This window comes from Schistocerca americana, chromosome 2 (genome assembly GCF_021461395.2).
Source record: "Schistocerca americana isolate TAMUIC-IGC-003095 chromosome 2, iqSchAmer2.1, whole genome shotgun sequence".
In the NCBI taxonomy this organism is placed as follows: domain Eukaryota; kingdom Metazoa; phylum Arthropoda; class Insecta; order Orthoptera; family Acrididae; genus Schistocerca; species Schistocerca americana.
Window position 1 is genome coordinate 606,648,151 of NC_060120.1, and position 12,970 is coordinate 606,661,120.

The 12,970-nt window shown below is 45.0% G+C and overlaps 1 protein-coding gene across 1 annotated transcript in view; it reads left to right on the forward strand.

Annotated features, from left to right (window-relative positions):
- The window catches only part of LOC124594242 (dynein axonemal heavy chain 8-like), a 619,801-nt gene that overhangs the window by 456,089 nt on the left and 150,742 nt on the right, over nt 1-12,970 (forward strand). Inside the window, exon 37 of the mRNA XM_047132606.1 lies at nt 8,877-9,269. Coding sequence (XP_046988562.1) covers nt 8,877-9,269 — 393 coding nt within the window. The remainder of the gene's footprint in view (nt 1-8,876; nt 9,270-12,970) is intronic.

Genomic DNA, 12,970 nt, shown 5'->3' on the forward strand with positions numbered 1-12,970 from the left:
ACGCGAGATCTTTGAAACAATTGCTCACAGATAGGCTTTTCGTATACTCCGTAGTTCTGGTGTTACTTTTAATTACCGTTTACGCATGTTCTACTGGACGACAGCACACAGCGTGAACTAAATAGGAGTTTTGGTTGATACTCTATCGACAGACAGCGTTTGGTACCTATATGAGTGTCTGACATCTGGAGGTTTGGGTGCTATTGAAACTGCTGTAGCTCCTCATTTGAAGTAATTCAACTTCTCTTCTGGTCCATTTTTGTTAACAAGCAGACATTCAGCTGTTGTTTATCTGTAGTATCATGGCTTATTTTGTGTGGGCTGGAGGGCATTTGCATCTGCATCTACATGACTGGTCTGCTGGCACTGCACCACCCTCAGACTATTCCCTATCGTTCCACACTCGAACAGCGCGCAGGAGAAATGAACACTTAAATCTTTCCGTATGTGCTTTGATTTCTCTTATTTTATTACAACGGTCATTTCTCCCTATGAAGCTTGGCGTCAACATAATGTTTTCACATTCTCAGGAGAAAATGGGTGGCTGAAATTTTGTGAAACTATTTCGCCATAACGAGAAACGCCTTTGTTTTAATAATTGCTACCCCAGCTCGCGTGCCATATCCGTGACATTCTCTCCCCTGTTTCGCGATAATACAGGACGAGCTCCACTTCTTTGGACTTTTTCATGCCCTCCGTCAATCCTTTCTGGTAAGGATTCCATACCTCACAGCAGTACTCGAGCAGAGGACGGACAAACGTAGTACAGGCAGTCTCTTTAGTGGACATTTTGCTTCTTCTAAGAGTTCTGCCAATAAAACGCAGTCTTTGGTCCACCTTCCGCACAACATTATCTAATGTGATTTCTCCAGTTTGATTTGTTCATAACTGTAATTGCTAGGTGTTTAGTTCATTTGAGAGACTTTAGATTTGTGTGATTCATTGTGTAACCGAAATTTAATGTATTCTTTTGGTATTCACATGGATAACTTTAAACTATTTCTTATTTAGAGTCAATTGCGCACCATACAGATATCTCGTCTAAATCATTTTTCAATTAGTTTTGATCTTCTGATGACTTTACCAGACAAGACGGTGAACGACAGCATCATCTGCAAACAATTTAAGAGGTCTGCTCAGATGGCTCTTAAATCGTCTATATAGATATGAAACAGCAGAGGTCCTATAACACTTCCTTGGGGAACGCCAGATATCGCTTCTGTTTTACTCGACGACTTTCCATCGATTGCTACTAACAGTGACTGACACGAAATCGCGAATCCAGTTGCATAACTCAGACGATACTCCGAAGGCAAGCAATTTGATACTGTATATGCAAACCATCAGTGAAAATAATAGGTCTCCACCAAGCACAGATGGTGAAAATTATGACTACATCCTACATTTACATCTATACTCTGCAAACCATCTGATGGTGTGTGGCAGAGGACATTTCTGTAGCACCGCCACTTCCCCACTTTTCTGTTATCGCCGTGAATGATGTGCGGCAACAATAATTGTTGGTAAGCCTCTATACAGTGATCGTCAAAGCTTTTTGCTGGAGACCCCATTGAGGGAATACACCTCGGGACGCATGTGTACCAATCTTATTATTAATTGTTAAGCTATCTGGTGACCAAGATGTATGAGACAGGCGATATTCCCTCAGACTTGAAGAAGAATATAATAATTCCAATCCCAAAGAAAGCAGGTGTTGACAGATGTGAAAATTACCGAACTATCAGTTTAATAAGTCACAGCTTCAAAATACTAACGTGAATTCTTTACAGACGAATGGAAAAACTGATAGAAGCCGACCTCGGGGAAGATCAGTTTGGATTCCGTAGAAATGTTGGCACACGTGAGGCAACACTGACCCTAAGACTTATCTTAGAAGAAAGATTAAGGAAAGGCAAATCTACGTTTCTAGCATTTGTAGATTTAGAGAAGGCTTTCGACAATGTTGATTGGAATACTCTCTTTCAAATTCTGAAGGTGGCAGGGGTAAAATACAGGGAGCGAAAGGCTATTTACAATTTGAACAGAAAGCAGATGGCAGTTATAAGAGTCCAGGGGTATGAAAGGGAAGCAGTGGTTGGGAAGGGAGTGAGACAGGGTTGTAGCCTCTCCCCGATGTCATTCAATCTGTATATGGAGCAAGCAATAAAGAGAACAAAAGAAAAGTTCGGAGTAGGTATTAAAATCCATGGAGAAGAAATAAAAACTTTGAGGTTCGCCGATGATATTGTAATTCTGCCAGAGACAGCAAAGGACTTGGAAGAGCATTTGAACGGAATGGACAGTGTCTTGAAAGGAGGATATAAGATGAACATCAACAAAAGCAAAACGAGGATAATGGAATGTAGTAGAATTAAGTCGGGTGAAGCTGAGGGAATCAGATTAGGAGGTTGTTGTTGTTGTTGTGGTCTTCAGTCCAGAGACTGGTTTGATGCAGCTCTCCATGCTACTCTATCCTTCAAACTTCTTCAAGCTTCTTCATCTCCCAGTACCTACTGCAACCTACATCCTTCTGAATCTGCTTAGTGTATTCATCTCTTGGTCTCCCTCTAAGATTTTTACCCTCCACGCTGCCCTCCAGTACCAAATTGGTGATCCCTTCATGCCTCAGAAGATGTCCTACCAACCGATCCCTTCTTCTAGTCAAGTTGTGCCACAAACTTCTCTTTTCCCCAATTCTATTCAATACCTCCTCATTAGTTATGTGATCTACCCATCTAATCTTCAGCATTCTTCTGTAGCACCACATTTCGAAAGCTTCTATTCTCTTCTTGTCTAAACTATTTATCGTCCATGTTTCACTTCCATACATGGCTACACTCCATACAAATAGTTTCAGAAACGACTTCCTCACACATAAATCTATACTCGATGTTAACAAACTTCTCTTCTTCAGAAACGCTTTCCTTGCCATTGCCAGTCTACATTTTATATCCTCTCTACTTCGACCATCATCAATTATTTTGCTCCCCAAATAGCAAAACTCCTTTACTACTTCAAGTGTCTCATTACCTAATCTAATTCCCTCGGCATCACCCGATTTAACTCGACTACATTCCATTATCCTCGTTTTGCTTTTGTTGATGTTCATCTTATACCCTCCTTTCAAGACACTGTCCATTCCGTTCAACTGCTCTTCCGAGTCCTTTGCTGTCTCTGACAGAATTACAATGTCATCGGCAAACCTCAAAGCTTTTATTTCTTCTCCATGGATTTTAATACCTACTCCGAACTTTTCTTTGGTTTCCTTCACTGCTTGCTCAATATACAGATTGAATAGCATTGGGGAGAGGCTACAACCCTGTCTCACTCCCTTCCCAACCACTGCTTCCCTTTCATACCCCTCGACTCTTATAACTGCCATCTGGTTTCTGTACAAATTGTAAATAGTCTTTCGCTCCCTGTATTTTACCCCTGCCACCTTCAGAATTTGAAAGAGAGTATTCCAGTCAACATTGTCGAAAGCTTTCTCTAAGTCTACAAATGCTAGAAACGTAGATTTGCCTTTCCTTAATCTTTCTTCTAAGATAAGTCGTAGGGTCAGTGTTGCCTCACGTGTTCCAACATTTCTACGGAATCCAAACTGATCCTCCCCGAGGTCAGCTTCTACTAGTTTTTCAATTCGTCTGTAAAGAATTCGCGTTAGTATTTTGCAGCCGTGACTTATTAAACTGATAGTTCGGTAATTTTCACATCTGTCAACACCTGCTTTCTTTGGGATTGGAATTATTATATTCTTCTTGAAGTCTGAGGGCATTTCGCCTGTCTCATACATCTTGCTCACCAAATGGTAGAGTTTTGTTAGGCCTGGCTCTCCCAAGGCTGTCAGTAGTTCTAATGGAATGTTGTCTACTCCCGGGCCTTGTTTCGACTCAGGTCTTTTAGTGCTCCGTCAAACTCTTCAAGCAGTATCATATCTCCCATTTCATCTTCATCTACCTCCTCTTCCATTTCCATAATATTTTCCTCAAGAACATCGCCCCTGTATAGGCCCTCTATATACTCCTTCCACCTTTCTGCTTTCCCTTCTTTGCTTAGAACTGGGTTTCCATCTGAGCTCTTGATATTCACGCAAGTGGTTCTCTTTTCTCCAAAGGTCTCTTTAATTTTCCTGTAGGCCGTTCTATCTTACCCCTCGTGAGATAAGCCTCTACATCCTTACATTTGTCCTCTAGCCATCCCTGCTTAGCCATTTTGCAGTTCCTGTCGATCTCATTTTTGAGACGTTTGCATTCCTTTTTGCCTGCTTCGTTTACTGCGTTTTTATATTTTCTCCTTTCATCAATTAAATTCAATATTTCTTCTGTTACCCAAGGATTTCTACTAGCCCTCGTCTTTTTACCTACTTGACCCTCTGCTGCCTTCACTACTTCATCCCTCAGAGCTACCCATTCTTCTTCTGCTGTATTTCTATCCCCCATTCCTGTCAATTGATCCCTTATGCTCTCCCTGAAACTCTGTACAACCTCTGGTTTAGTCAGTTTATCCAGGTCCCATCTCCTTAAACTCCCACCTTTTTACAGTTTCTTCAGTTTTAATCTAATGTTCATAACCAATAGAGAGTGGTCAGAATCCACATCTGCCCCTGGAAATGCCTTACAATTTAAAACCTGGTTCCTAAATCTCTGTCTTACCATTATATAATCTATTTGAAATCTGTTAGTATCTCCAGGCTTCTTCCATGTATACAACCTTCTTTTATGATTCTTGAACCAAGTGTTAGCTATGATTAAGTTATGCTCTATACAAAATTCTACCAGACGGCTTCCTATTTCATTTCTCTCCCCCAATCCATATTCACCCACTACGTTTCCTTCTCTCCCTTTTCCTACTCTCGAATTGCAGTCACCCATGACTATTAAAGTTTCGTCTCCCTTCACTACCTCAATAATTTCTTTTATCTCATCAAACATTTCGTCAATTTCTTCATCATTTGCAGAGCTAGTTGGCATATATACTTGTACTACTGTAGTAGGCATGGGCTTCGTATCTATCTTGGCCACAATAATGCGTTCACTATGCTGTTTGTAGTAGCTTACCCGCACTCCTATTTTTTTATTCATTATTAAACCTACTCCTGCATTACCCCTATTTGATTTTGTATTTATAACCCCATATTCACCTGACCAAAAGTCTTGTTCCTCCTGCCACCGAACTTCACTGATTCCCACCATATCTAACTTTAACCTATACATTTCCCTTTTTAAATTTTCTAACCTACCTGCCCTATTAAGGGATCTGACATTCCACGCTCCGATCCGTAGAACGCCAGTTTTCTTTCTCCTGACAAAGAGGAGGTGTTGAACAGAATTGGGGAGAAGAAGAGCTTGTGGCACAACTTGACTAGAAGAAAGGATCGGTTGGTAGGACATGTTCTGAGACATCGAGGGATCACCAATTTAGTATTGGAGGGCAGCGTGGAGGGTAAAAATGGTAGAGGGAGACCAAGAGATGAATACACTAAGCAGATTCAGAAGGATGTAGGCTGCAGTAGGTACTGGGAGATGAAGAAGCTTGCACAGGATAAGTAGCATGGAGAGCTGCATCAAACCAGTCTCAGGACTGAAGACCACAACAACAACAACAACAAGCTAGACAAATCAGTAAGTTGCGAGCGTCCAGTAGATTAGTTGTGGTAAGGACGCGATAAGTTGGCAGCTGGCCCCCATGCAGTGATCGTTAAAAATCGGTACCATTCAGACCACTTCAAGTCAGCTGTTCCCTATTTCAGATCGTTGCACCCTCAGCGACCCCAAAGTCGTAGCACAGCTTTGCCTAACTACGTCTTGTGTTGTCAGTGTGAACGGATGGTTGATTGGTTAATAAAACTAACTCTACTTATGTTTCAAACATTATGCAATATGAGACACTATGACATGTGATTTGACTGTCGCCGGCCGCGGTGCCGAGCGGTTATAGGCGCTTCAGTCTGGAACCGCGCGACTGCTACGGTCGCAGGTTCGAATACTGCCTCGGGAATGGGTGTGTGTCATTTCCTTAGGTTAGTTAGGTTTAAGTTCTAGGTGACTGATGACCTCAGATGTTAAGTCCCATAGTGCTAAGAGCCATTTGAACTATTTGACTGTCAATGTTCTTCTACTCATTGCACTGTATTATAAGATCTTTAATGTAATGTTCTTCGCTGCAAGTAAGTACCACATTTGAAGATGATCGTCTCTGTAACACGCATTCACAAATCCATGTTACTTCCGTCTCAAAATTCATACCGTAGCAGCTGATCGCTACGAGACGCTCGCACACGTGAGTTATCGGTACTGGAAGACAAAACAGTAAACGTTTCCCGCTTAACACAACAGTAGCCGCGCTACTTGACCACTATACCCCTGAGTTAAGCGGCCAACTTTACTTTGCTCATGAACGAATTCATCAACTTCGATTAAAATTAAGCACATCTTAAAATAGCAACTGGCTGTGTAAGTATTATTTTGTTACTAAGCATGAAAACTACATTTCTTAATGTTAATTGACGTTTTGGATTCGGCTGTTAGTTGTCAGATGCATACGGCTGAGAATCGCGGGCCACACGAATACTTGATTCGGGCTGCAAGCGGCCCGCCGGCCGCACTTCGTCGACCACTGCTCTATATGAACTCGAATTTCTCTCATTTTTACTTGCGTGGTGTTTCCACGAGATATACTTAAGATGAGGCAATACATTCGCTGACTCTCCTGGAACCGTGCGCTGTCTGAATTTAAACTGTAAACCATTCCGTGATGCACAAATGCGAATCTCCATGATATTTTCGCACTCAAACGAACCTGTGACGGAGCGCGCTGCTCCTGTTTGGATTTGCTCTGTTTCTTCTAGCCAACCTCTTTCGTCGATGGATAACATTTGCTTGAGGATTCATCCAATGAGTCTTAGTCCGGCATCTGCCTTTCATGAGATCAGTTCTATGTGGTTATTTCTCTTGCCTGATCTTCTCGGTTTTTGGATTATGTCTAGTATCAGACATGGTGACCAACAAAAATACTGCAAGACTCCGAAATTTTATTCGAATAGACAAGGACGTTGATAAGCGTTTTGCAGTTCAATCTATCTGATGACATAGTACACACTGAACAAGCCCGAGACAATTTTTAAGCCGAAGTATGTGATTTTGTGTTGGTTCATAGTTACAGCCCCTTGACAGAGCATTACAAAATCGAGCACAACAGATACTGCTCAAATTGTAGTGTGTTTCCCACGCTGGTCTCGTTGTGAACTCATGGCTCAATCATCGAAAATCTAGGTAGTGATGATTCCAAGCTCGGATGCAAAGAGGCCTAGGTGTTATTCAGCGATATTCAAAAGTTTTATAGATGTGTTTCATAAACCATTCTTGAAGATTAAACTTTCGCAAGTTAGCACAATGGTGATGTGAAAAAGTAACCAGCACTCCGAATTTAAGTTACACTTCTTTTTTATTACTTTTATTGCAATATCACGTAACTCACAAAACATCACTTCACAATATAAAACATACTTGAAAATATCTTCCTCACTGTTAAAGTTCACATTTTATAAACTGACTACAATTTTCGTCTTTCCAACATGACGACCAAGACTTGACTCTCTAATAACCGCCCAAAAATCAGAGTTACAAGTACGACAAAGATCATAGTGACAAAAGAAAGAATACATATAAGAATAATATCATTGCAACATAAACATATCGATGTATCGAAGTACCTCGACATTAATGACATCAAATCTGAATGTTGTCTCAGAAATATGTTAACTACTTTACAGAAACACAGTAGAATATTGCTGGTATCGAGAGGCTGAGGTGAGGTGCCGTAATGGTTACGTAATTCAAGTACCATTACAAGAATTACCACTGCTCCACGGAGAACCTTAAAATTATGTTGTTATATTGATATATCTACAGAACCACTTGCAACGATCATTTTCCGCCGTCAAAAAGTTCGGTTTTACACCATGTAGTATGAAGTTTACCTACTGTAGGCCGATCTCTGTGATGATAACTGAATAAGAATCGCGTCTTATGCGAAAGGATCCAGTAGTCTTTGGCTAGTGGTGTGTAACAAACGTGCATAGCTCATTACCATCGCTTTGTGTATGTGGTTGGTTGGTTGTTTTGGGGAAGGAGACCAGACAGCGTGGTCATCGGTCTCATCGGGTTAGGGAAGGATGGCGAAGGAAGTCGGCCGTGCCCTTTCAGAGGAACCATCCCGGCATTTGCCTGGAGTGATTTAGGGAAATCACGGAAAACCTAAATCAGGATGGCCGGACGCGGGATTGAACCGTCGTCCTCCCGAATGCGAGTCCAGTGTCTAACCACTGCGCCACCTCGCTCGGTGTTTTGTGTATGTGAATGTGTGTGTGTGTGTGTGTGTGTGTGTGTGTGTGTGTGTGTGTGTGTGTGTGAGAGAGAGAGAGAGAGAGAGAGAGAGAGAGAGAGTGTGTGAGAGAGAGAGAGAGAGAGAGAGAGAGAGAGAGAGAGAGAGAGAGAGAGAGAGAGAGTGAGTGAGTGAGTGAGTGAGAGATGAAACACGAAATAAAAGGGCCGGACTCAGGATTCGAGATCAAACTACAACAAGAACAAAAGGCAGACAAGGCATTGGAAGTTAACTGATCATCTGCTGTGGCAGTTTGGCAACGGCGAACCGTTCAGCCGTGGTTGTGCGCTCTGATTGGAGGAAGACACTTCCAACACGTGAAGTGTCAACTATCAAGTAATTTAAATCAGACTATAGCCAACATCGTCAAAAGCTTTCTCCCCCGAATAATAGGGAGCGTCCTGCACCTGCAAGTGAACATGCGTGCCCACACGCACACGCACGCACACACACACGCACACACACACATATACATGGTGGTGTTTGACGTGCAGGTGGCTGTGAACGAGAAAGCTTGGCGAGCGTGGTACGATAAGGAGGCACCCGAGGAGGAGGTGATGCCAGACGGTTACGAGTCGCTGGACGTGTTCCGGCGGCTGATGCTGGTGCGCGCGTGGTGCCCGGACCGCACGCTGGCGCAGTCGCGCAAGTACGTGGCTGCGTCACTGGGGCAGCGCTACGCGGACCCGGTGGTGACGGTGATGGAGCCGATGCTGGAGGAGTCTCGCGCGCTCACGCCGCTGGTGTGCCTGCTGAGCATGGGCAGCGACCCCACGCCGCTCATCGAGGGGCTGGCCCGCCGCCTCGAGGTGCCTTGCAGCGCCATCTCCATGGGGCAGGGCCAGGAGGTGCACGCCAGGAAGCTGCTCACCGCCAGCATGCAGCAGGTCACACCTCACTAACCCTCGTGCACTGCCCTTGCTTTTCTTCACGCTGTTAACCGCCGCAGTACTAAGGGGGGAGGGATATACTTTATTCCTACCTTTCAAAAATACCGCAATCTAGTCAGTTACTTTATATTTCAAGATTATGAAAAAATGTATTATTTTTGATGATTTCTTCTACCAGATTCCATATATGATTTAATTTTTTCTTTACACTTAACCAAAAATGTAATTCTCGGTAGCAGACGCCATTTTCCTCCGTCAATGCATTCAGTATTTCCATGTTCAGTGCGTTACTTACACATCAGCATCTCCTTAAAATGTACGATGACAGTAAAAGTCAACAACAATGAACGAAATTTGCTTTTTTTTAAGTTTTTGTGGTAATCATAAGGTCCACATTACACGTTATTGATAGTCAGTTGATACTGCTGAGAGTGTACTAAAAGAATTTTCAGAGTCTGAAACCTACTTGCACGTCAGTACCTCTTACACTGAAGCGCCAAAGAAACTAGTATAGGCATGTATATTCAAATACACTCCTGGAAATTGAAATAAGAACACCGTGAATTCATTGTCCCAGGAAGGGGAAACTTTATTGACACATTCCTGGGGTCAGATACATCACATGATCACACTGACAGAACCACAGGCACATAGACACAGGCAACAGAGCATGCACAATGTCGGCACTAGTACAGTGTATATCCACCTTTCGCAGCAATGCAGGCTGCTATTCTCCCATGGAGACGATCGTAGAGATGCTGGATGTAGTCCTGTGGAACGGCTTGCCATGCCATTTCCACCTGGCGCCTCAGTTGGACCAGCGTTCATGCTGGACGTGCAGACCGTGTGAGACGATGCTTCATCCAGTCCCAAACATGCTCAATGGGGGACAGATCCGGAGATCTTGCTGGCCAGGGTAGTTGACTTACACCTTCTAGAGCACGTTGGGTGGCACGGGATACATGCGGACGTGCATTGTCCTGTTGGAGCAGCAAGTTCCCTTGCCGGTCTAGGAGTGGTACAACGATGGGTTCGATGACGGTTTGGATGTACCGTGCACTATTCAGTGTCCCCTCGACGATCACCAGTGGTGCACGGCCAGTGTAGGAGATCGCTCCCCACACCATGATGCCGGGTGTTGCCCCTGTGTGCCTCGGTCGTATGCAGTCCTGATTGTGGCGCTCACCTGCACGGCGCCAAACACGCATACGACCATCATTGGCACCAAGGCAGAAGTGACTCTCATCGCTGAAGACGACACGTCTCCATTCGTCCCTCCATTCACGCCTGTCGCGACACCACTGGAGGCGGGCTGCACGATGTTGGGGCGTGAGCGGAAGACGGCCTAACGGTGTGCGGGACCGTAGCCCAGCTTCATGGAGACGGTTGCGAATGGTCCTCGCCGATACCCCAGGAGCAACAGTGTCCCTAATTTGCTGGGAAGTGGCGGTGCGGTCCCCTACGGCACTGCGAAGGATCCTACGGTCTTGGCGTGCATCCGTGCGTCGCTGCGGTCCGGTCCCAGGTCGACGGGCACGTGCACCTTCCGCCGACCACTGGCGACAACATCGATGTACTGTGGAGACCTCACGCCCCACGTGTTGAGCAATTCGGCGGTACGTCCACCCGGCCTCCCGCATGCCCACTATACGCCCTCGCTCAAAGTCCGTCAACTGCACATACGGTTCACGTCCACGCTGTCGCGGCATGCTACCAGTGTTAAAGACTGCGATGGAGCTCCGTATGCCACGGCAAACTGGCTGACACTGACGGCGGCGGTGCACAAATGCTGCGCAGCTAGCGCCATTCGACGGCCAACACCGCGGTTCCTGGTGTGTCTGCTGTGCCATGCGTGTGATCATTGCTTGTACAGCCCTCTCGCAGTGTCCGGAGCAAGTATGGTGGGTCTGACACACCGGTGTCAATGTGTTCTTTTTTCCATTTCCAGGAGTGTACATAGATACGTGAACAGGCAGAATACGGCTCTGCGGTCGGCAACGCCTGTATAAGACAAGTGTCTCGTGCAGTTAGATCGGTTACTGCTGCTACAATGGCAGGTTGTCAAGATTTAAGTGAGTTTGAACGTGGTGTTATAGTCGATGCATGAGCGATGGGGCACAGCATCTCTGAGGTAGCTATGAAGTGGGGACTTTCCCATATGACCATTTCACGAGTGTACCGTAAATATCAGGAATCCAGTAAAACATCAAATCTCCAACATCGCCGCGGCCGCACCGCGACTGGAGAGAATCATTCACCGTGCAATTCTCCTGCAAACTTCTGCAGATTTCAATGCTGGGTCAGCGCACAAACCATTCAATGAAACATCATCGATATGGCCTTTCGGAGACTAAGGCCCACTCGTGTGCCCTTGATGACTGCACGACACAAAGCTTTACGCCTTGTGTGGGCCCGTCAACACCTACATTGGACTGTTGATGACTGGAAACATGTTGCCTGGTCGGATGAGTCTCGTTGTAAATTGTATCGAGCCGATGGACGTGTAGAGGTATGGAGACAACCTCATGAATCCATGGACCCTGCCTGTCAACAGGCAACAGGACTATTCAAGCTGGTGGAGGCTCTACAATGGTGTGGGGTGTGTACAGTTGGAGTGATATGGTACACCTGATACGTCTAGATACGAATCTGACAGGTGACACGTACGTAAGCATCCTGTCTGATCACCTGCATCTATTCATATCCATTCGGCATTCCGACGGACTTGGGCAATTCCAGCAGGACAATGCGATACTCCACACGTCCAGAATTGCTACAGAGTGGCTCCAGGTACATTCTTCTGAGTTTAAACACTTCTGCTGGCCACCATGCTCCCCATCGATTATTGAGCATATCTGGGTTACCTTGCAACGTGCTATTCAGAAGAGATCTCCACGCCCTCATACTTTTACGGAATTATGGACAGCCCTACAGGATTCATGGTGTCAATTCCCTCCAGCAGTACTTCAGACTTTAGTCAAGTCCATGCCACATCGTGTTGCGGCACTTCTGCGTGCTTACGGAGGCCGTACACGATATTAGGCAGGTGTACAAGTTTCTTTGGCTCTTCAGTGTAAAAAGGTATGTTGTTAATATAATTCAACAGCAACTAATGAATTCTGCCTTTCTTTAATTTTTTTGGTCGGGCACGAAGTACCTCCCACGTCCCCTCCTTGGTAATGCGTGTTGCGGAAAATGCCTTAATATTGCTAGGGTTAAGGTGCGTTTATATGGGCCATATTTTACGGTATTATTTGGCTCCAATAGCGTTGCCGTCAACATTTCTGCGTTTTGAGTGCAATAGACGGCATTTTTGCTGTATGGCTGGGCAATCTTGCTGACGTTGCAGGGAGTGGCTGACGTATTGCCGAGGGGTTGTCGATGTTGTACGCAAGGGTGATGGTGATGATGATGATTGGATTGTGGGGCGCTCAACTGTGCGGTCATCAGTGCCCATACAAAGTCCCAATTTGTACACAGCCCATTCAAGCTGTTGTCATGAATGATGATGATGATGATGACAACACAAACACCCAGTCCCCGGGCAGAGAAAATCCACAACCCGGCAGGGAATCGAACCAGGACCATGTGAACGAGAGGCAGCAACGCTAGCCACTAGACCACGAGCTGCGGACCCCAGGGATGGAGAATATTTCGTACTGCAAGGCAATTTCTATCTCTTTTCTGTCTATAAATGC